Source organism: Labeo rohita, unplaced genomic scaffold (genome assembly GCF_022985175.1).
Source record: "Labeo rohita strain BAU-BD-2019 unplaced genomic scaffold, IGBB_LRoh.1.0 scaffold_558, whole genome shotgun sequence".
Taxonomy (NCBI): Eukaryota; Metazoa; Chordata; class Actinopteri; order Cypriniformes; family Cyprinidae; genus Labeo; species Labeo rohita.
The window spans coordinates 1,085-22,014 of NW_026129481.1; the positions used below are offsets into that span (position 1 = coordinate 1,085).

Sequence of the window (20,930 nt, forward strand, 5' to 3'; positions counted from 1 at the left end):
ATCAGTAACTGTCAACAAAAATAACATTCTCAAGTATAGTTAAACATGTATGTTAAGTATATATAATATGTAAATGGCAAAGTAAAATAAATAAAAACAACTTCAACATTGTGTATTTCTGTGCATGTATTATTTTTAAACAAATGCTAAGTCTGTAGCATGGAACACTGCATACCTGTTCCATTCGAGAGAAAGTTTATCACATGTGAAACCCTCGCTGCCGACAGAGATTGATAAACTATACATATGACAGGTGATGCAGGTTACCAGGAAAGGAGAAGAAGCCATTACTCACCGTAGTTGTAGAACGACTTCTTAGAACGATTTCAACTCACCACTGTTGTCTGATGAACTTGTGTAGAAAAAGGCGTAGAGAAAAAGTAAAAGTGAATGGCAAGCTAACCGGCGAACACACTACAAACACGCTGCACTCGCGGTTGTAGAATAAAAACGAGCGATCAACGAGAGCGAGGGAAAAAAGGAAAGCGGTAGTAGACGTGAATAGAGACGTGAGTGGGAACGCAAATGGCAGGCTAACCGGCAAACGGAATTGCACTCGCAGTTATAGATTAAAAGCGAGCGATCGGATTAGTTTGATGGATAATAACAGAAATCTGGTGGGGAAAAAGCTATATTTTATCACTTTAAACAACAGAAAGTATAGTAAAATAGGGATTTCCTCAGAAGAATAAAACTCTAGGGAGCTACAAACGCACACCACTCTGCAACACGAGACCGGAACCGGAAGCTCTGATTTTTATACTAACACCTGAACAAAATTTCACATTAGTTAACCTAATGTTAATATAAGATTAGCGTTGATCGTTGAAAATTATTTTAATACAACAGGCTGACTAACGCAGTTTACTATAGTAAAGTTTGTAACCGCCATGTTGACGGGTAAATGTTACTAGGTTAAACTGGTGTGCAAAAATCTGACAAACACTCAGACAAACGTATATATATTTTTTACCTCACTTGCTGGTCTTAATCTCTCGTAAATTGCATCGACAAACGGCGCGGATGTTCTCCAGAACTCTTCCACTCTAGCGGGTTCATCCCCGGGCAAACGCCGCGCCGCCCGCTGCTTCAGCGTCTTCCTCGGACACGAGTGGCGCAGCGCAGCTCGACTCGACAAAAGAAGACAATATAGAACCCATTAAATATACGATCTACAGTGGATGCTTACGGTAAAGTGATGCCCCGGTATATTTCTGACTTACAGATGTACTTAAAGCGCTCGCGCTTTGTCTGACATGAAGGACAAACAGATTTTCCAGTCATTACAAGCGATGCAACACATCCGGTGTAGTCCGTCCAAAGCTGTTGCGGCATTGTAGACACAGTGTAGGGCAAATCTTGTCAATCCAAATATAATAAATGAGGAAAATAAAACGACCTGAATAGAACGCCGCCAATGAGACCGTTACAGCAAATACAGTAGTATACAGCAATTTTAAAAAAATACAGTAAGTCTCTGTATTTGGGGTCTGACGTCACAGAAAATTCCCATAATGCAACGGTTATTATAGTTATTTACTGCAAAGGGAATTTGCAGTATTATACTGGGTGATATACAGTTAATAACTGTAGAAATTACATAAATGTCTAACAGTGTGCCTATGACTTTCTAAATTATGTTTTTTGATGTAATCTTCTTAACATCAGAAGTGGACTACAGAGAACAGCACAAAATAAAAAAAGGCAGTTCATGACCCATTTAAACAATAAATAAATGTAAAATAAATAAAACAAACAGAAAAAAAAATTTAGTTTGATTGTTTACTTTCTACAATTTTCTGTATTATCAATCATAAGCCTAACTGACTAAAGTAAAGCATACAGTAATGTTCAGATTCAGGGTAACAAAGGGACAGCCCACCCTACTAATCAAATATTAACAAATGTATTTTATCTGGAATTGTTCTCAATACAGTTTAGTTAACAATACACTATTTTTAACCACACACTTTATGTACAATATTATACATCAAACATCAATTTACATAATTATACTGAATCGTTTCAAAGCATAATCAGCTTAGTCATGAATAAATAAACTATTTTACATTTATGTTGGGTTTAAATCTATTGTAATACTGATCCAACAGAAGACACACAGATTGTCATCAACAACTGCCAATATTATTCTGTAAAATGCACCAGTAGAAATGTCAGTTCTGAAGAAGAAACAAAAGTTTTCTTTGTCTGACTTTGGATCAAAGATCGGATTAAATTTTGTTAAATTAATCTGTTGATTTTGTTGAATGTGATGTCTGTTTGTATTGGCTCTTTATTCACCATCTGCTGATCCAGAGAAGGTCAGACTAACATCTAAAACCTGAAAGTAAAACACAGATAGTCAAATATGTATGACATTACTGCATTATCCACTTTAGAACAACTAAAAAAAAATTGTCAGAGATAATAAACTATCCCTGTGACATACAATTTTTAAAGCTAAACCTCTTTATAACCATCCAGATTTTGTTTTTACATTCAAACTACCATAAATGATGAACCCTATCCATAATTTTGTATGATTTTTCTGTCATCGGGTCATTATGACGTCAAAATTAGTGATGAATATTTACCATTATCTTCTTGTAACTGACATTCTCTCAAAATACATAATTTCAGGTATTAAAAAACAATTAATATGTTTATGTGTACCAAAAACTTGATTATTGCCAATAATCAGAGTAAGGCATTGCAGTATGTTTACAGGAGTAAAAGTAAACATCTTCACTCATTTACATGCAATTTTCATTATCCTAATCATTCATTATCCTTATCAATACCAAGTGTCTGTTTTTTTTTTTTTTTTTTTTTTTTTTGTTAACATTTAACATTAATAATTTAACATTATTCATATAATCCAGTGCACAGCACAAATGATGAACTGTTTTATCTACTAATATCAATTCTTAAACACATTTCAACTAATGTATTGGATGGTTATTTGTCGCTGAGATTCTTTTGAAATAAAAAGAAGCACTGAGGTACCTAATTGCTACTATAAACAGAATCAAACTCTTATTAAACATGTTTATTGTGGGTAAGTGTAACCTAAGAAGAAGAAACTATATAAACATTAAATTTAAACATTTTAAAACATTTTTAATCGTCACTACTCACTGAAGTGTATCTAGTTTACAATGTGGATCATCCTTCAGATCAGAGAGCAGCTTCACATCTGAATCTTGTAATTTATTTCCAGTCAGATTCAGATATCTCAGGTGTGAGGGGTTTGATCTCAGAGCTGAAGCCAGAACAGCACAATCTTCATCTGTGACTCCACAATACCACAAACTGTAGAGAACAATGACCCTGTCAGTCTTTCAGTTCAGGATCTACAGCTCAGATAAGCAGAAGCTTCACAATTAGAAACAGAGACCTAATCCACGACATGATTAACAGTTTCAGTACCACAAATTCCTCAACATTTGTAAGACACAAAAACAGTTGTCACATCTTTAGATCACACAACCATCTTTATACTTGAAAAATTGGAATGAATAAAAAAAAGATGATCTAACAGAACATTTGTTTTAGTATTTTTTTTTAGCTTTTGTGGTTTTCTTTATTATAAATAATTCATTATTCACAGTGGAAAGTGAATAAAGGAGGATTTGAAATGTTTATAAACTCTTACTTCAGTATCTCCAATTTACAGTGAGGATCCTTCAGTCCATTAGAGAGCAGCGTCACTCCTGAGGCTCCTAGTTTATTTCCAGTCAGATCCAGTTTTCTCAGGTGTGAGGGGTTTGATCTCAGAGCTGAAGCCAGAGCAGCACAACCTTCATCTGTGACTCCACAATTATTCAACCTGTAGAGAACAATGACATTCTTAAGTCTCTCAGTTCGGTATCTACAGCTCAAACTTCACAATTAGAAGGTGAGACTTCATCCATGACACAATTAAATAGGTCCATGCTAGGGACGTTCATTTTCGGTTATTTCTTTTTTTAACTGACAACTGATGTTGGTTAATTGATTATTGACTGCTAACTGACAATATTATGTTAAATTAGAATGGATAAGTGTCTGTGACCTGTTAAAAATACCAAAATTTGGTTTCCATAGATTAAAAAGCAAAAAGCAGCAAACAACTGAACATGAGTATTTACATGGGTCACATCACACACCTGCAGCACTTTTGTGAATGCAGAAAAACATAATAAAGCTAGCCTATATGGACAGAAAGGACATGATGTGTGTGGCCAAGTATGGTGTTCCATAGTCAGAATTTGTGCTCTGCATTTCCCCCATCCAAGTGTACACACACAGCAGTGAGTAGTGAACACACACCGTGAACACACACCCAGAGCAGCGGGCAGCCATTTTGGCAGCGGCACTCAGGGAGCATTTGAGGGTTCGGTGCCTTGCTCAAGGGTCTCACCTCAGTCATGGTACTGAGAGTGGAACAGAGGTGGTTGGAGACCTCTGCTTTAGAGGATCTGTTAAAACTCAATGGGCTCAGGGGAGGCAAGAGAACTTCATCTGCTGGTGTCGCTTTTGGACAATGTTTCTTTAGAAAAATAAGACATTTCTACACGTTTACACTTTTATTTTTGTACTACATTTTTTTTTCTCATGCAATATTTTGAGGAAACACTGCCTCACTTGCCTCCTCAGAGGAAACACCCTGAAATAGATACATTTATTCTATATACAGTATTCATTAATATAAATGAAAGAAAAAACTGTGCAACAAGTAGTAGCCTACATTCAAAGTTTCAGTTTGTTGTGCAATGCTCCACAAACAACCTTTGTTGTTGGCAAAAACTGGCATCTTAATTTTCATAATTTTACAAAAGTACAAAGCTTAGTTTTTATTGTGAATGTATACAGATAAAATTATACCTTGTACACTTTTGATTATCTGAATGACTAAAAACGAAGGTAAATTGCAAGTTGTTTCTACTGTTAAAAGGAAAAAATTCAAGTGATCATGCTGGCTACTCACGCGCGCACACAGCTAAGCATTGCTAACTTGACAATGCCGCCTGTTCATTATCATAATAAAACACAGCCAGCCAAACATATGAAAACACACACACACACACACACACTGCTTAGTTTAAATAGACTGTAGTGCAATCTGTGCTGTTCAGTGTGACCACCATATCACCCTGATGTTATGCCAAACACATTTTGTTTTACGTGGATACTGGAACACAGGTGAAGTACAAAACCAGGTTTACATATACAGTTTGGCATCCAAATACATTTGGATTTGTGCCAAATGAGAGAGAATTGTTTTGGAGTGAGGGGAACTAAAATAACCCATACCTTAGCGATGTTTATAATGTTTGTAAATATTTTGCATATTTATTAGGCCCATTTCTGAATGTAATAATAAAATGGGACTTACATGCGGCTTAAGCCCTATTCACATGGAATTAATATTATCTAGGGACCTTGTGTGATTTAGAAATGCCCCTCCCACATCCAAAATTCATGTGGCACATTCTCACAGGATAAACAAAAGCCTGTAATTTTACTCGGATTTATAGACTTATCTCCCGGATATGATGTCAATGCTTTGCATAATATTATACATCATAAACAGAAGAATGTCCCTTACCGCATGCTGCTATAGCCTACATGTCATCAATCTCCATCAAATCATTCTTGTTTTTGCTGTTCTGATGGTTTTCAGCTTTCTCTTCATGCAAAAGTGCAAATTGTATAGTAGTATGGTGTATAGCGATATGATCCAGCACCCAAAATACTTTTAAAACACTTTGCAGCCTCCATTATTGACGAAAGTTGGATAAAAAGGCACACAGGAAACAGAAACACTGAAAAAAAATTATATACGCCCCCGCCAAATGCTGGCCAAATCACAAATATGCCGATTCTCATGGGACTAATACTGTATTATCACAGGTCGTCTGTGTTTGGCAAAATATGGTAGGTCATTGGCGGGGGGATTTTTACTTTACAAATTACAGACATGGCTGATTCACACGGTATTAAGATCACAGACAACCTCCGCAATTATTACAAATGACTAGAGATCACCAGGTAATACTAATCCTGTGCGAATAGGGCTTTATTTTTTGTCTCTCAAAATTATGTCAGACAACTTGGAATTAATAACAAAAAATGATCATCTGACAGCACAACTGTTTTAGTCATTTTAGTTTTTGTGGTTTTCTTTATTGTAAATCAGTAATTATTCACAGTGGAAAGTAAATAAAGGAGAATTTGAGATGTTTATAACTCTTACTTCAGTATCTCCAGTTTACAGTGAGGATCCTTCAGTCCATCAGAGAGCAGCTTCACTCCTGAGTCTCCTAGTTTATTTCCAGTCAGATCCAGATATCTCAGGTGTGAGGGGTTTGATCTCAGAGCTGAAGCCAGAGCAGCACAACCTTCATCTGTGACTCCACAATCCCTCAACCTGTAGAGAACAATGACGCTCTTCAGTCTCTCAGTTCAGGATCTACAGTTCAGATAGGCAGGAACTTCACAATCAAAAAAAGAGACTTAATCCATGACATGATTAACAGGTCCAGCCTAAGGTTCAGAGCCACTTCTACATCCTGCTTGAGGGGATTCATTTTAATATTATAAAAATTGTGAGAATATTTTTTTCTATATGAGGACCCAAAAATCCTCAACACATCTGATATAAACAATCCTTTAATCTTTACATCACACAACAATCTTTAGAAGTATTTTAAAGATTACAAAATTATGTCAGACACTTTGGAATAAATCTATTGAAAAATAAAATATCCTTTTAAGGTTGCGATTCAACATTTTTTTTTACCTTTCTATTTAGTTCATTATTCTTCATATGACCAAAATAAAGGAGGTTGTAGACATATACATACATACACACACACACACACACACACACACATACTGTAAACTGGAGATACTGTGGTAAGATATTATATATATATATATAATATCTTACCACAGTATCTCCAGTTTACAGTGAGAATCCTTAAGTCCATCAGAGAGTAGATTCAGCCCTGATGCTCCTAGTTTATTTCCAGACAGATTCAGTTCTCTCAGGTGTGAGGGGTTTGATCTCAGAGCTGAAAGCAGAGCAGCACAACCTTCATCTGTGACTCCACAATCCGTCAACCTGTAGAGAACAACGACATTCTTCAGTCCCTCAGTTCATGATCTAGGTACAACTCAGATAAGCAGGAACTTCACAATCAGAAAGACGGACTTCATTCAGGACACGATTAACAGCTCTAGTCTAAGGTTCAGACCCCCTCACACATGGTGTTTGAGGGGGTTCATTTCAATATTGTAAAAAATATTTTTGTATGTGAAAACATCAAAATCTTCAACACATCTGTATGATGTGAATATATACTGGAAATGTCTGTAAGATTTGAATAAGAAAACATTATAAAATGTTTATTATTATTTTTATATCATTATATTTTTTTTTATTGACTGCTGACCCAGGGTACACATTTCCCACATAACTGTGCTAGTTTTCTCTCATATTTCTTATTTACATCAACATCAAATCCTTGTTTTGTACATGTACATGTATATTTAAAAAAAAAATAATTTTGATGGCTGCAACACACTGCACAAAAGTTGGCACAGAGGCAAAATAAAAGTGAAAAGGTAATAGAATATCCATGTTAAACTGTTTTGAAATGGTCCACAATAAGCTGGTGAATTTGTAATAGTTGAGGGGATCGTGATTGGGTGTAAAAGGGGCATCACATTCTTTGCCAGGAAAGCTGGATCATGGCACATTACTTTGTGCCAAATTTCAAGACAGAATTGTCAGACAAATCAAAAATCACATTTCTCAATGCAAAATTTAGGTATTTCACCATCTACCATGCATAATATTGTGAAAAGATTCAGGGAAACCAGAGAAACCTCAAAATGTGTAAGTTTGTGAATTTGTGTAAGTTTTGAGCCTCTCACATGGTATTGCATGAGAAACTGTCATGCTGCAACAAGTGCAAAAGCAAATGTCTGTCATGGTACATGGGGGTTTAATCAATGCATGCAAACAGCATGGGTGACATGCATATGCCTGAAGGTACCATTGAGGTGGAGGCATACATTTGGATTGTACAAAGACACATACTGCCATCAAGATAACATCTTTCATGGGATGTCCATAGTTATCAGATCAAGACAATGCCAGGTCTTATTCTGCATGTGCTACAACAGCAGGGTTTTGTAGACACATAGATGTGAATGACTGACCAGCAGTTCTGTCTCCTATTGATAATGTATGGCCCATCATGAAAAGGAGAATAAGACAACAAAGACTATGGAATGTTGAGCAGCTGAGGTCTTGTATCAGTTGAGATGGGGTAAAATATGCTTGCAAAACTGTAAAAAATAGCATCCTTTGTAACTGCATTTTGTCTATTAAATAACGCTTAAAGAGAATGAACAAATAACAGATTCTTAATTTTAAGGAATTTTGCCAAACTTCCCAACTTTTTTGGAATTGGGGTTGCATATGTCCAGGTAGTCAGTAACAATACCATATTTAAAAAGAAAGTATTAAATCAATTAAATGAGCTAATTACTAATGCTAATAATAGTAAAATAAATAACGCATTAAAATAATGCAGCAGTGAATATGGTTGTCACTCCCAAAAAATTGCAGTTTGTACTAAACAGCAATAAAGAGTGAGCTTTTATTCAGATTTTGAATGGGTTATAAAAAGAAAGCGAACAAATAGTGCTCCCTTATAAAATTACTGAAGCTTTCAATCACGTCAGTTGTCATCTCACTGCAATGAGTAAGGAAAAGATTTGCAAGCTTTCAGAACTCTAAAGCATGCATTGAATAAAAAGTGATTTAAGCGGTGCTGAGCAAATTCTTACTAATTTAAACATCTCACTGGTCAAATATGTCTGTGATTGGCTACAATGCTCAAAGCTTCAAAAATGTTGTGATGCTTAACACACAGAATGCACACAAATTCACACTGGACTGTTTAAAAGCAGTTTCCTGTCAGCGGATACTGAACTGACCCAGTACTTGGTAGCACCGGTCCTACAGAATGGCTGGGATCATTACATTTTTAAAACGTCAGTACTCACTTGGTATTGAAATACTGTTGCTTTTGATAAAACTACTATAAACAAAACTTTATTTGTTTCTTTAATTATAAAAAAGTACTTTTCATTAAAGTGTAAATTGATCAGTCATGGATTGGAGTGAGACTAAAATTCACCAAGCATGGGGCAATGGTGACACCTGAATAGAAAAGTCATAATTCTGCTCATCTGATAATTTAGGATTACTGATATGCTTTCATGAAAAACATTCTGATTTTTTGATACATTTAATTTTCAGAAATGATCAATTTTATATTTTAGAAAACAGAATAGGGCAATAGTGTGAAAAAACAAAAATACATAATACATGAATAGATAAAAAATACATACAGTTTTCTTTCTTTCATACTTTTCAAAATCGGGAAATAACTAAATATCAAATTCCACACTTTCCAATACTGCATAGGATGTACTGTATGTGATGCTTTATGCTATGTAATGTTTATCTGTTATGACTGGTCTCCTGTTTTTTTTGCAACGGCCAGCTAGTGGGTGTGGCTAGGAGCCCCAGCCAGAACTTGTGACACCTGTTCCTTCCTCTATAAAACTTTGTGTTACTGTGAAAGGTGTTCTCTCTGGTTCCCTTGGTTGTTTTTGTTTGACTTTAATTTTGTTTGGGTTTAGTTTATTTCATTTTCTTGTAATATTATGTGACATTTAATCAATAAATTGTATCTTAAACCACACTTCGCTGTGTCCATTGAGACTATGATAAAAACTGAATTGCTTGAACATGGTGTTTTAACATTACGATTATCTACAGATTCTTCCTTTAGTGATAGGACTACAGTGTCTCACTTGACATTTGAGCAACAGAAACAGTTGTTACTAATTAAAAATCAGATGAAAGAAAAACTGTTAGAAGCACAAAATCGTATTGAATTGTCTAAAGCTCAATTACAGCAGTACAGAGACAGTAAGCTTTTAGTCACAAATATAACGGAAGGTGAAATTGTTTCGATGCGATTTGATATTGTGCACAGTCATGGAATTAAAGGGATACTGGAATGTCCCTCTAATGGAAAGGCCTCAGGACATATCTGCTTTTGTGACACCTTCAGGATTATTTTCTTACAAGGTAATGAGTTTCGGGTTGTGAAATGCACCTGCAACCTTTCACCACACGATGAATAGGGTCATATCTGGCTCTGATTTGGTCTCTGCAACACTTTGAGATCTACGTAGGGTCATTGGAGGGACCTTTAGTGGTCTACACTAGAGACCTACACTACAGAGCTCAGAAGTTCTTGCACAGTGCTGAATATTGCATGCACACGAATCCTCTCATTACAACACATGAAGTGCAGACATTGTGAAAGATTCATTGTGCATATATTCATTGTGTTATAAGAGCTTTATGAGATTGCGATGAACTGAGATGTCAGCTTTAAGGGGGCTTTGTTTGCTCGCATTCTGCCATGCATGCACGCAGCAGGCCATGCTTGCTTTTCTGTTAAGATTAACGGTGGTTTGTGAATGTTGATGCTTAGCCTAAATAACAAATATTTTATCGGAAGCATTTATGATGGGATCTTGTAGAACTTACGAGATGTTGTGGACCCTTTTATTATGCCCCTTTTTACAAGATGTATTACAAATCTCAGGTGTCCCCAGAATGTGTCTGTGAAGTTTCAGCTCAAAATACTCCACAGATCATTTATTAAATAATTTTGAAAATGCCTAATTTGTGTGGAAGCAGAAACACGCTGTTTTAGTTGCATGTCTCTTTAAATGCAAATGAGCTGCTGCTCCCCGCCCTCTTTTCCAGAACAGGGCTATGCTGTTTTAGCTTGTATCTCAGATCTCTGCCAAAAAACAGCTGTTTGGTTTTGATTATCATGTATATCGCACTGAAATCACCTGTTTTAAAGGCTGGATGCACACATCGAAGCACGCGATCAAGAAGCGGCTTTCACACACTTATGTGAGTACTAAACTAAGTTCTCTTTTACACATGCATAAGTTGCAAAAACACAGTCTGTTATGTCTATAAGTTAAACAGCTGGGAAAGAAATCACATGCTTATATTAGATTGGTGTATTAAGTGACAGCTGTTTGGGTCTATGCTGTTAATATGACCCAAACAATACAATAAAAGCTGAACATCACTCACTGCACTGGACTGGATAATGTCTATAGCTGTAATAAGACGACATTTCTTACTTGAATTTTGCTTTTGAATGCTCTGGCATGAAGATAAACACGGCAGATAGTGTGTTTAAGGCTCTCTCAGAGCAGGGTCTCTGCTAATTTCGTCTGTGTCAGTCAACTATCGTGGGCGCGGCTGGTAAAGTGTGATGTCACACATTACAGATTCTGTGATCAGTAAGCTCTGAGACACTGCTCATGATTTATAGAGATTAAAAAAAAGGAGTGGGCGGATTTTTATCATTATAGGGTGGTTGTGTACACACACTGCCAACACACATTTATGTTTAAACAATATGTAAAAGTAAATTTTGTATAGTAGGTGCTCTTTAACTCATCATTAGTTCATATTAAAGTAATCTTTAATTTGGGAAATAACATATTTGTGTTACCCATAACTCTGATGTGGTACATGCAGAAATTAGCGTTGACACCCCTGATTTATTTGATAAGCCATATCTAGACTCTTCTGAAGGCCAATAACGAAATCAACTGAGGAATCGTGTTCACCAGCAAACTTACAAACCACATGTGTTTGCAAAACAGCTCATCATCACCTTCACATCATCTCTTTTTTTGTAACAGGGATTTGTCTCTCCTCTAACACTTGGTTAATTTCCTGACATGTGGATTAAGATCTACAGATTATCCTACATCCTTGTCAGGACTACCACTATAAACTATTTGTGAATATTTCTTCGAGAGTACGAGTCATTCTCAGAGATTTACCAGAGTTTCTCCAGGTTACAGTGAGGATCCTTCAGTAGATCAGAGAGCAGATTCACTCCTGAGTTTCCTAGTTTATTTCCAGACAGATTCAGCTCTCTCAGGTGTGAGGGGTATGATCTCAAATCTGAAGCCAGAGCAATACAACCTTCATCTGTGACACCACATTCACTCAACCTGTAGATAACAATCAGAAAGACAGACTTAACCTATGACATGATTAACAGGTCCAGTCTAAAACATTGGCTACCTTATATTGAGGAGGATTAACAAAAATTTATTTCATGGATTTTTTTTTTTTAATTTAAAAACAAAATAAATTAAAGGGGTCCTATTATGCTTTTCCACTTTTTGAATTTTAGTCAGTGTGTGATGGGTATGTTTGGCTATAAAAAAGATCCACAAAGTTAAAAATATCAGTCGACTCCAAAAGGAGATATTTCGTTTTTAAAAAAAAATCAAAATGATCCTTCAAAAATCATTTCATCTGGGAGTTTCTGTTCATCAGTCCAAAACAAGTCCAATGAAGTGCATCCATCCATAAAAAGTGGTCACACGGCTCCGCGTGGTGGGGGTGGGGGGTGGGGGGGTGTTCAATAAAGGCCTCCCTGTAGCGAATCAATGCTTTTTGTAAGAAAAATATCCATATTTAAAATGCAAGAATCACTTTAATCTAGCTTGCGCTAACAGTTGTACACAGAGCTGCTTTGGCTAGGGGCGTGGCAGTACTGAAACACCGTCTAAGCCAATCACAACACATTGAAACAGCTAACCAATCACAACACATTTAGTTTTTCATTTAGTTTATATATCATTTATTATATAAACAATACCCTATAAAAATAGTACAGTTGATAGTTTTACTAAGAAAACAACATACGCACAAGAAAAAAAAGTGGTCTCTTTGTAAACCATAACCTGTGGATAGGGTAAGTATAAACTACGCTTTAGGTGCTGAAATTTATTATGTGTATTCTCATGTTGTTATTTTTAGTCAGATGCATTGACTGTGCCTCAGATGTAAACAACTGAAACTGTGGCCCTGTTTACACTTAACACTAAAATGCATTCAAACTTCATTATGTTGAGCCAAAACACACTGACCACAAATTATATCCATTCACATGGATCTCTAATGGAAGGTCCTAATGTTGTCTACTGTTTGTAGCCCATTTATCTTCAGGTATAAAGCTCTGTCCCAGAGACAGATCTCTGGCAGCATTAAGATTCTTAAGTCTTGGTTAGCTGAAATTTCTCCTAGCATTGTACCACAGCCATCTGCTAACTGCATGTGCATTTATAGGCCTCCTTTTGTGCTATTCTCTGAAACGACAGTGAGCATTTAACCAACAGTAAGTAGTGTAGTAGTTAATGTTCCCTCTAAGCTGTGGCTGTGCACTTCTTCCACAGCGGCCACACAGAAGAAATAACACGCAGAAATGAGCTGGGAAAGCCATTTGATTGTATTCTAGTAAAAGTAAAAGAATTGCAATGCACGGGGAAACCACTATAGAGTTGATGTCGCTATAGAGTTAGAACCGGTGAATACAGTTTAGAGCTTTCACAGAAAGAGAATGATGTGCGCCAAATGAGTTGCTGAACAGTGAAATAAAGTGTCATCATGTATTGAAGAAGGGTGGCTTGATTAAGTGGTGGAAATAGTGGATGATGGGCACAGAATGGTAACAAAACTCAGAGACATTTACAGTCACACACAGGTGTATTGTGCAAACTGTTCTTCATAGGGATATTTAGCTATATAAGAATTCACGTTCACGTTTTTAAAAAAAATATTTAAGTATCAGATTTCAGTTCAAATGTTACAGTTTGTTTTCAGTTCTAAATGATTCAGTTTGTCTTGAGATTATATTATGTTAGGCCTATATTATAAGCCTAAGAAATTACTGACCTTGTTTTTAAATGGATCCTCTTATGCTCATCAAGGCTGTGTTTATTTACTCAAAACAACAACAACAACAACAAAAAAACAGTAATATTGTGAAATATTATTGCAATTTCTAATATTGGTTTCCTGTTTTAATATACTTTAAAATATAATTTATTCCTGTGAAGTAAAGCAGAATATTCAGCATCATTCAGCATCGTCTTTAAGTGTCAAATGATCCTTCAAAAATCATTCTAATATGCTGATTTATTATCAATGTTGGAAACAGTTGTGCTACTTAATATATATCTATATGACATAAAGCAGGTGTCTTTACATCATTCACTCACCCTATAATATCATAAGTACTTTAAAGTGATGTCAAACATTTTGGAAAGAACGTAATAAGGATTAAAATATATATTTTAATTACCTGACCAGACAGTTTTGTTTTTAATTTTGTTCATACCAGAGGAGCAAAATTTAGGGGGATTTTGACACATTTATACAATCTTACCACAGTTTCTCTAGTTTACAGTAAGGATGCTTCAGTCCATCGGAGAGCAGATTCAATCCTGATGATCCTAGTTTATTTCCAGACAGATTGAGTTCTCTCAGGTGTGAGGGGTTTGATCTCAGAGCTAAAGCCAGAGCAGCACAACCTTCATCTGTAACACGATTGTTACTCAACCTGTAGAGAACAATGACACTCTTTAGTCTCCCAGTTCAGGATCTACAGCTCAGATAAGCAGAAAATTCACAATCAGAAAGGGAGACTTAATTTACAACATGATTAACAGCTCCAGTCTAAGGCTCAGACCCGCTTCTACATGCTGCTTGAGGAGGTTCAGTTTATTGTTAATGTCAGAATTTAGCTTCTTTATGCAAGTACCTGAAACTTAACAATACATCTTTGCATGATATAAAACACACTGAAAATTGTTACAAATATTATGGATATTTTATGGATATATTATGAAAAATATTATGGATACTGATTACTGACTGTTGTCCTTGGTTCCAACCTTGGTTGGTTATATAGCTGTGTTAGTTTATCCCATACACTGTATGTGCTAAGTTAAGTTTTAATTAACATTTAAATCAATGTTTCATGCCCTGTCATTATTTGTTTAGCAGTCAGCCTCAAGTTTTGCATTAGAGTCTTGGTCTGAGATTTTACCCAAAAACAAAAATTCTGTCATCATTTACTTACCCAATGAGGAAGGGCTCTGTATCACCATCCAACTAACAGGAAATCAGCTATTTTGTTTTGAATGTGGATTTTTATTTTTTTTTTAAATCATAGGCACTTATTTTTTTAAATACTCCTTCTGGGTGATTCATGCGATTCATACTGTGGATGTGAAACTGCAAATGGACTTTGTATCTCGAATGGTGTGGCCATGGTGAGGGAATGCCATAATGAAAAAACAGGAAATGTCTGATTTAGATGAAACTGAGACTGAATGTTTGGTCATGGGGGCCGATCACAGAGATGCGTAAATTGTGGTTTACAGTATAATTGTGATTTACAGTATACCACAATCAGCTGGCAACAGGAAGTGTACACATTAAAATAAATGACACAATTTGTTTTATATTTACCCACTTAATCCTCTGGTATTTTTAAATAAACGTTTTTATGATATGAATATACTACATTTCATACCTATCATATAATAGTTTTTCTTTGGTATTTTTAGCATTGAGGACAATCCATGGTTTTAAACAATATTCAGCTCTTAGGTATAGTGTACGCCATATATTTATATAAATTAACACAATTTTAAAAAAATCTTTGTTTTTTATTAATGCAGTATGTGTAAGTTAAAAATATGCAGATCTGGTTACTATAGTATCTAATACTATAGTACTCATTGATATGTGCTTTTTTCAGTGTTTTGGTTGAATTATTAACATATTTCAAAAAAGTTTGGACTGTATTGTAGTAATACTCGTTCATATGTGTGCGGACACATGTATGTATGTTGATTAATAAAGTAAAAAAGAAATAAAAATAAACTACAGGGTTAATGATGTGTCTGCTGTGCATTGTTGTCCTAAAGCCACCACACTGAAGGTGGTACCAATGCTTGGACACAGCATAATTAAAGTGTTTAAATGTTTGCTGATTTCCGCCTCCTTCTTCCCTGAGCTTTTAACTTAGTTACAATGTTACTGACAAAATCCCAGAAAATACTGAGGTCATTTTTAATCAGTATCATACATCCATACTTCCACTATCTGTTAATGGGGAGATAAATCTCTACAGGTGATCCTACCTCCCTGTCAAAACTACACCTACAAACTATTTAAAAGTATTTCTTAGTGAGTGTGTGTGTGTAACCCTCAAATAGATAATTTACCTCAGTGTTTCCAGTGTACAGTGAGGATCCTTCAGTACATCAGAGAGCAGCTTCATTCCAGTGTCTCCTAGTTTATTTCCAGACAGATCCAGTTGTCTCAGGTGTGAGGGGTTTGATCTCAGAGCTGAAGCCAGAGCAGCACAACCTTCATCTCTGACACCACAATCACTCAACCTGCAGAGAACAATGACACTCTTTAGTCTCTCAGTTCAGGATCTACAGCTCAGATAAGCAGGAAATTCCAAATAAGAAAGAGAGACTTAATTGGCAGTCACTGACAAAACACTCAGTAGAAATTGCAGAATGGGGAGGCAGTGTTATTGTTGGGTACTGGTGAGAGATCAGCACACAAAGAGAAAAATTTCATGTCAATGCAAGATTTCAGTGTGGTGGTAACATCACTGTTTTCTAATGCAGTTAAACTCAGAGCTTCACTATTACTATAGAAAAGCTGCATAGACAGAAGTAACTCACACAATTTCCCTCTTCACATCAAGTGATTCTTTGCATCTACATCATACATTAAAATAATTTATTAATAGTGGTAGAAAGAGTACTAAAAAATGTACTTACAGTAAGTAAAAGTATTGCTACATAAGGAGTAATTTACCTGAGTTCAAGTAAAAGTACTGAAAAATAATATGACTCAAGAGAAAAAAAACAAGTAGTTTGCTGAAAAACTAAAGTTATTGTGTTACAAAGTACTTTAGTGTTATTTTCCTATTTTAACTCAACATGACGCAATGTGAGCATTGTGGAGCATTAAACACTCTCGTAATGTCTATGTTACAGTTGAGACTCATAGAAGTATTAAACTTTAAACTGACATTCCAGGAAATCTCTTATATGGACAAATGCATCAGATTTCACTACAGCTGAATAACCTGCATATAGAGATGCTGTGGCCGATGAAACAATGATGAAGACAAGAAACGCACAATTGTGATGCAACGCTAATCGACATAGCCTGTATAACAGTATAGAATTGTATAAAATAACAAATTTTCTGTCTAATTCTGTGATAGAAGCAACATGGAACCACAAAATCAAGTTATTTCAAACACGATTGATGTTATATAGTGATTTTGAAGCAAATCATGATATGAGATTATGTAAACCTACTGAAAGAACATTAGATAAGCAACTTCACAGTTGCATTAGTTTGAGAAGAGCAAAATAATCTGTTCTTACCAGTAAGATCAAAACCATTGAAGGGTTAATGATTGATGATGGAAATCTGCAGAATGTACGAGATCTGATGCAACTTTTTGCACAGTTGATAACTGAGATTACTGATTTAAATGTGCAAGTTCAGGAACTTCTGGCAGCAGATGAAAAGATTGCAGATCAAAGAAATTAGTTTGAGACTAAAATGGATTTCCTGAGACTTTTTGAAAAGAAAACAGAAGATTGGATGGCTACTGTTGGTGATAGAAAAGGCTAAAATGACAATGTTGATCTGGCGGATGATGTTACTCCTTACGACAGTTGAAGGGTCTGGCTGCACACATGCACTTGCACTTTCAGAAACCTGCAAATCTGCTAGTGATGTCAGTTGCAGTATTTGTTTTTTATTTGATTATTTTTTAACTGAATCTCTCAACCTTTTACATCAGTAGCCAAGTGGTGAAGACAAGAAAAAAGAAACAAAATTACAATTTCACTTGCAATTGCTGCTTGCACTCTTCGTTACCTGCGACGGCACTTACAATCAGCACAAATTGTGCGTGTTGCCAATGGAGGCAAGACGCTGTGGTGGTTAAACAATTAAAACTAATTTAGTAGAAACTAATTTAAAGAAAAAGACAAGACCCACAAATCAGTGGCCACAAAACAGCAGAATGCAAAGTCTCTGTTAAGCATTTTCCATTAACAATTAATGGCCTGGTTTCACAGACAGGGCTTAGACTAAGCCAGGATTAGGCCATAGTTCAATTAGAACATTTAAATAGTTTTTAGAAACGTGCCTTAGGAAGAAAAGGGAAAAAAAAAAAACAACTACTGTTTTTTTTTATTTTGAGATAAAACAAAGGCATATGTTTTAAGATCAGTCAGTGCAAGTTTCTTTCAGCTGAAACAGCTCAGACTAACATTTTGCCTGTGAAACCGGGGAAAAATGGCTTAATGTATTAAGATACATAAAGTGCAATTAAAAGATCAAATTTGATATATAGTTTATTCATTTAATGTACTACAAGGCAAGCAGATGGCCATGAACACAACACGCAAACTTTTACTTGTCCTCCCATACAGCAAAACGCTTAATGTGGCATAATAACTGACTAAGATGATAAAGACCAAATTCAAGTATTATTGTTGACACAAACTATATACAAACCAGCAGATATGAACTCGCATTAAGAAATGCATTAAGTAATATTAAAAGGACCAACTTCGTACAGGCAAGTGGACGAGCCCTCCAATAGAAAATCATTATAAATAAAACACGTAATGTAGCGTAATGGACAAAGACAATGACAGAAAAGGGCTGCAGAGTCTATTCTATATGGGAAAATTCTTAACGCAAAACTTTGCGTGTGGCGTTTTTTTTATTCTGGGCTCACCTGCTTGTCGGTACGTATTAGTTATGTTAATAATGAAGAGGAGCATATTCAGTTTGTCACCTTTGTCCGTTATGCCATTATTTAATTAGGGTTGGATCAGGCAGAGTTTTCACAGTGGCCTCAGATCAAGTCTGATGATAGTAAAGCCTTGAATACAAATGCTCTGTTCCAGATTGCTTGTCGTGATACATTGGAGGATGGAGAGTCTATGGAGGAAATGGACAGTTCTACCAGTATGAGAGTTGTCATTTTAAAGTGGCCATACAAAATAAAAGAAAAGTGGCGACATCAAAGTGCGAAAAGGAGTAAGAGCCAGATGTACTAATTTAGTTGACTTTATTGATCGTCAAACAAAAGTGACCACTGAACCTGAAAGGTAAGCCAACTCAAATTCTACTGAGCACTATGTGTCAAGATAAGCCAGGAGAGCAGAAGCTAGTAAGCAGTTTTATCCTACCTAGCATTAATACAAATGTGGATCATCTAATTGGAGCCAACAATTCAAAGGCAATGAAGCTGTGGTACATCATAAATAGCCAACAAAATGGACCATATTCCATAAAAAATGCACTGGGTTGGGTGGTGCACTCTTAAAAGGTTCTTCACAGTGATGCCATAGAAGAACCATTTTTGGTTCCACAAAGAACCATTCAATCAAAGGTTCTTTAAAGAACCATCTCTTTCTTACCTTTTTAATAATCTGAGGAACCTTCTTTCACCACTAAGAACCTTTTGTGAAACAGAAAGGTTCTTCAGATGTTAAAGGTTCTTTATGGAACCATTTAGACAAAAAGGTTATTCTATGGCATCGTGAAGCACCTTTATTTTTAAAAGTGTGAATGGAACCATTAATAAAAAAAGCAACAATACAGAAAGGTCTAAACTGCCACACCATGCAGTTAAGCATCTCTCCGTGGTGAAAATAGAGCAATTGTTGATTCCAAAGTATAACTCAGATATTCCTGAACACCACTATGGAGAAAAAAAAAGAAATCATGTCACTGTAGGACAAACAGTTTTTGTGGTCAATGCAGGAAAATACTAAGTTTGAGAATGGGCATTACTGTGTGAAATTGCCATTGAGAACTGTTGCTGAACTGGATCCTGCTAACCTCAAAAGGAAGCTTCAAAGGAACAAGTTTGCTTAAAGACTACAGTAACTTCATGAAGAGCATAATGGTGAAAGGATATGCAATTAAAGTTTCCACAAAACAGCTTGATCGCAACTACAACAGAGTATGGTACATACCACACCATATGGTGTACCACCCCAAGAAAAAGAAAATTTGACATTACTGCTTATTTTCAAGGCATGTCGCTAAACGGCCAATTGCTACAAGGTCCGAACCTCACAAATACACTCCACTCACAGGTTTAAAAGAAGAACTGATAGCCATAATGGCAGACATGGAGTCGATGTTCTATGAAGTTCCTGAAGAAGATGCAGATCTGCTTCACTTTCTAGGGTGGACAGATGGCAATTTGAATGCACCTATAGAGGAGTATGTAATGATAGTGCACTTATTCGGGGTCACTGAAAAATGCAGCAGAAGACAGAAAAGGTGTAGCAAGCTATTACGTAGATGACTGTTTGAGATCAGTGTGCACAGGAAAAATAAGCAATTGACCAAGTGAAGAACATTAGAGACTTGTGTTCTGAAGGAGGTTTTTGCTTAAAGTGGGTAAGCAATAGTAGAAAAGTATTATTGTCTATCCCTAGAAGAACAAAGGGCCAGCATAATAAAAGACTTTTGACTTGGATCAGGATTCTCTGCCCATCAAGAAAGCGCTCGACATGCAGTGATGTACAGAAAATGAATCTTTCACTTACAGCATCCACGTACAGGAGAAGCCACTGAGTAGAAGAGGTATTCCCTTTGTCAGCTAGTGAGTCTGGGAAAACTCACATCCACCACCTGCACCAAAACTGAAAAAGTTCAACGTGCCACAGGCGCAGATAACACAATTTTACTCAGCTGTTATTGAGTCAATTCTGGCTCTTCTATAAGTGTCTGGTTTGGGTAAGCCAGGAAATCAAATATAAAAAGACTGTAACAAACTGTTACGACAGCAAAAAGGACCATTGGTGTGCACCTGCCCAACCTTCAGGACTTGTACAACTCCAGAATAAAGAAACGGGCAGGAAACATCATCAAAGAC

General features: G+C 36.0%; 1 protein-coding gene across 1 annotated transcript in view; it reads right to left on the minus strand.

The window, feature by feature from the left end:
• Positions 1-973: 973 nt before the first annotated feature.
• The window catches only part of LOC127161140 (uncharacterized), a gene marked incomplete at its 3' end in the record, with an annotated part of 43,877 nt that continues 23,920 nt past the window's right edge, over positions 974-20,930 (minus strand). The window contains exons 18-25 of the mRNA XM_051103788.1: positions 16,207-16,380; positions 14,358-14,531; positions 11,959-12,132; positions 6,935-7,108; positions 6,239-6,412; positions 3,656-3,829; positions 3,139-3,312; positions 974-1,130 (exon numbers count right to left, since the gene is read on the minus strand). Coding sequence (XP_050959745.1) covers positions 974-1,130; positions 3,139-3,312; positions 3,656-3,829; positions 6,239-6,412; positions 6,935-7,108; positions 11,959-12,132; positions 14,358-14,531; positions 16,207-16,380 — 1,375 coding nt within the window. The remainder of the gene's footprint in view (positions 1,131-3,138; positions 3,313-3,655; positions 3,830-6,238; positions 6,413-6,934; positions 7,109-11,958; positions 12,133-14,357; positions 14,532-16,206; positions 16,381-20,930) is intronic.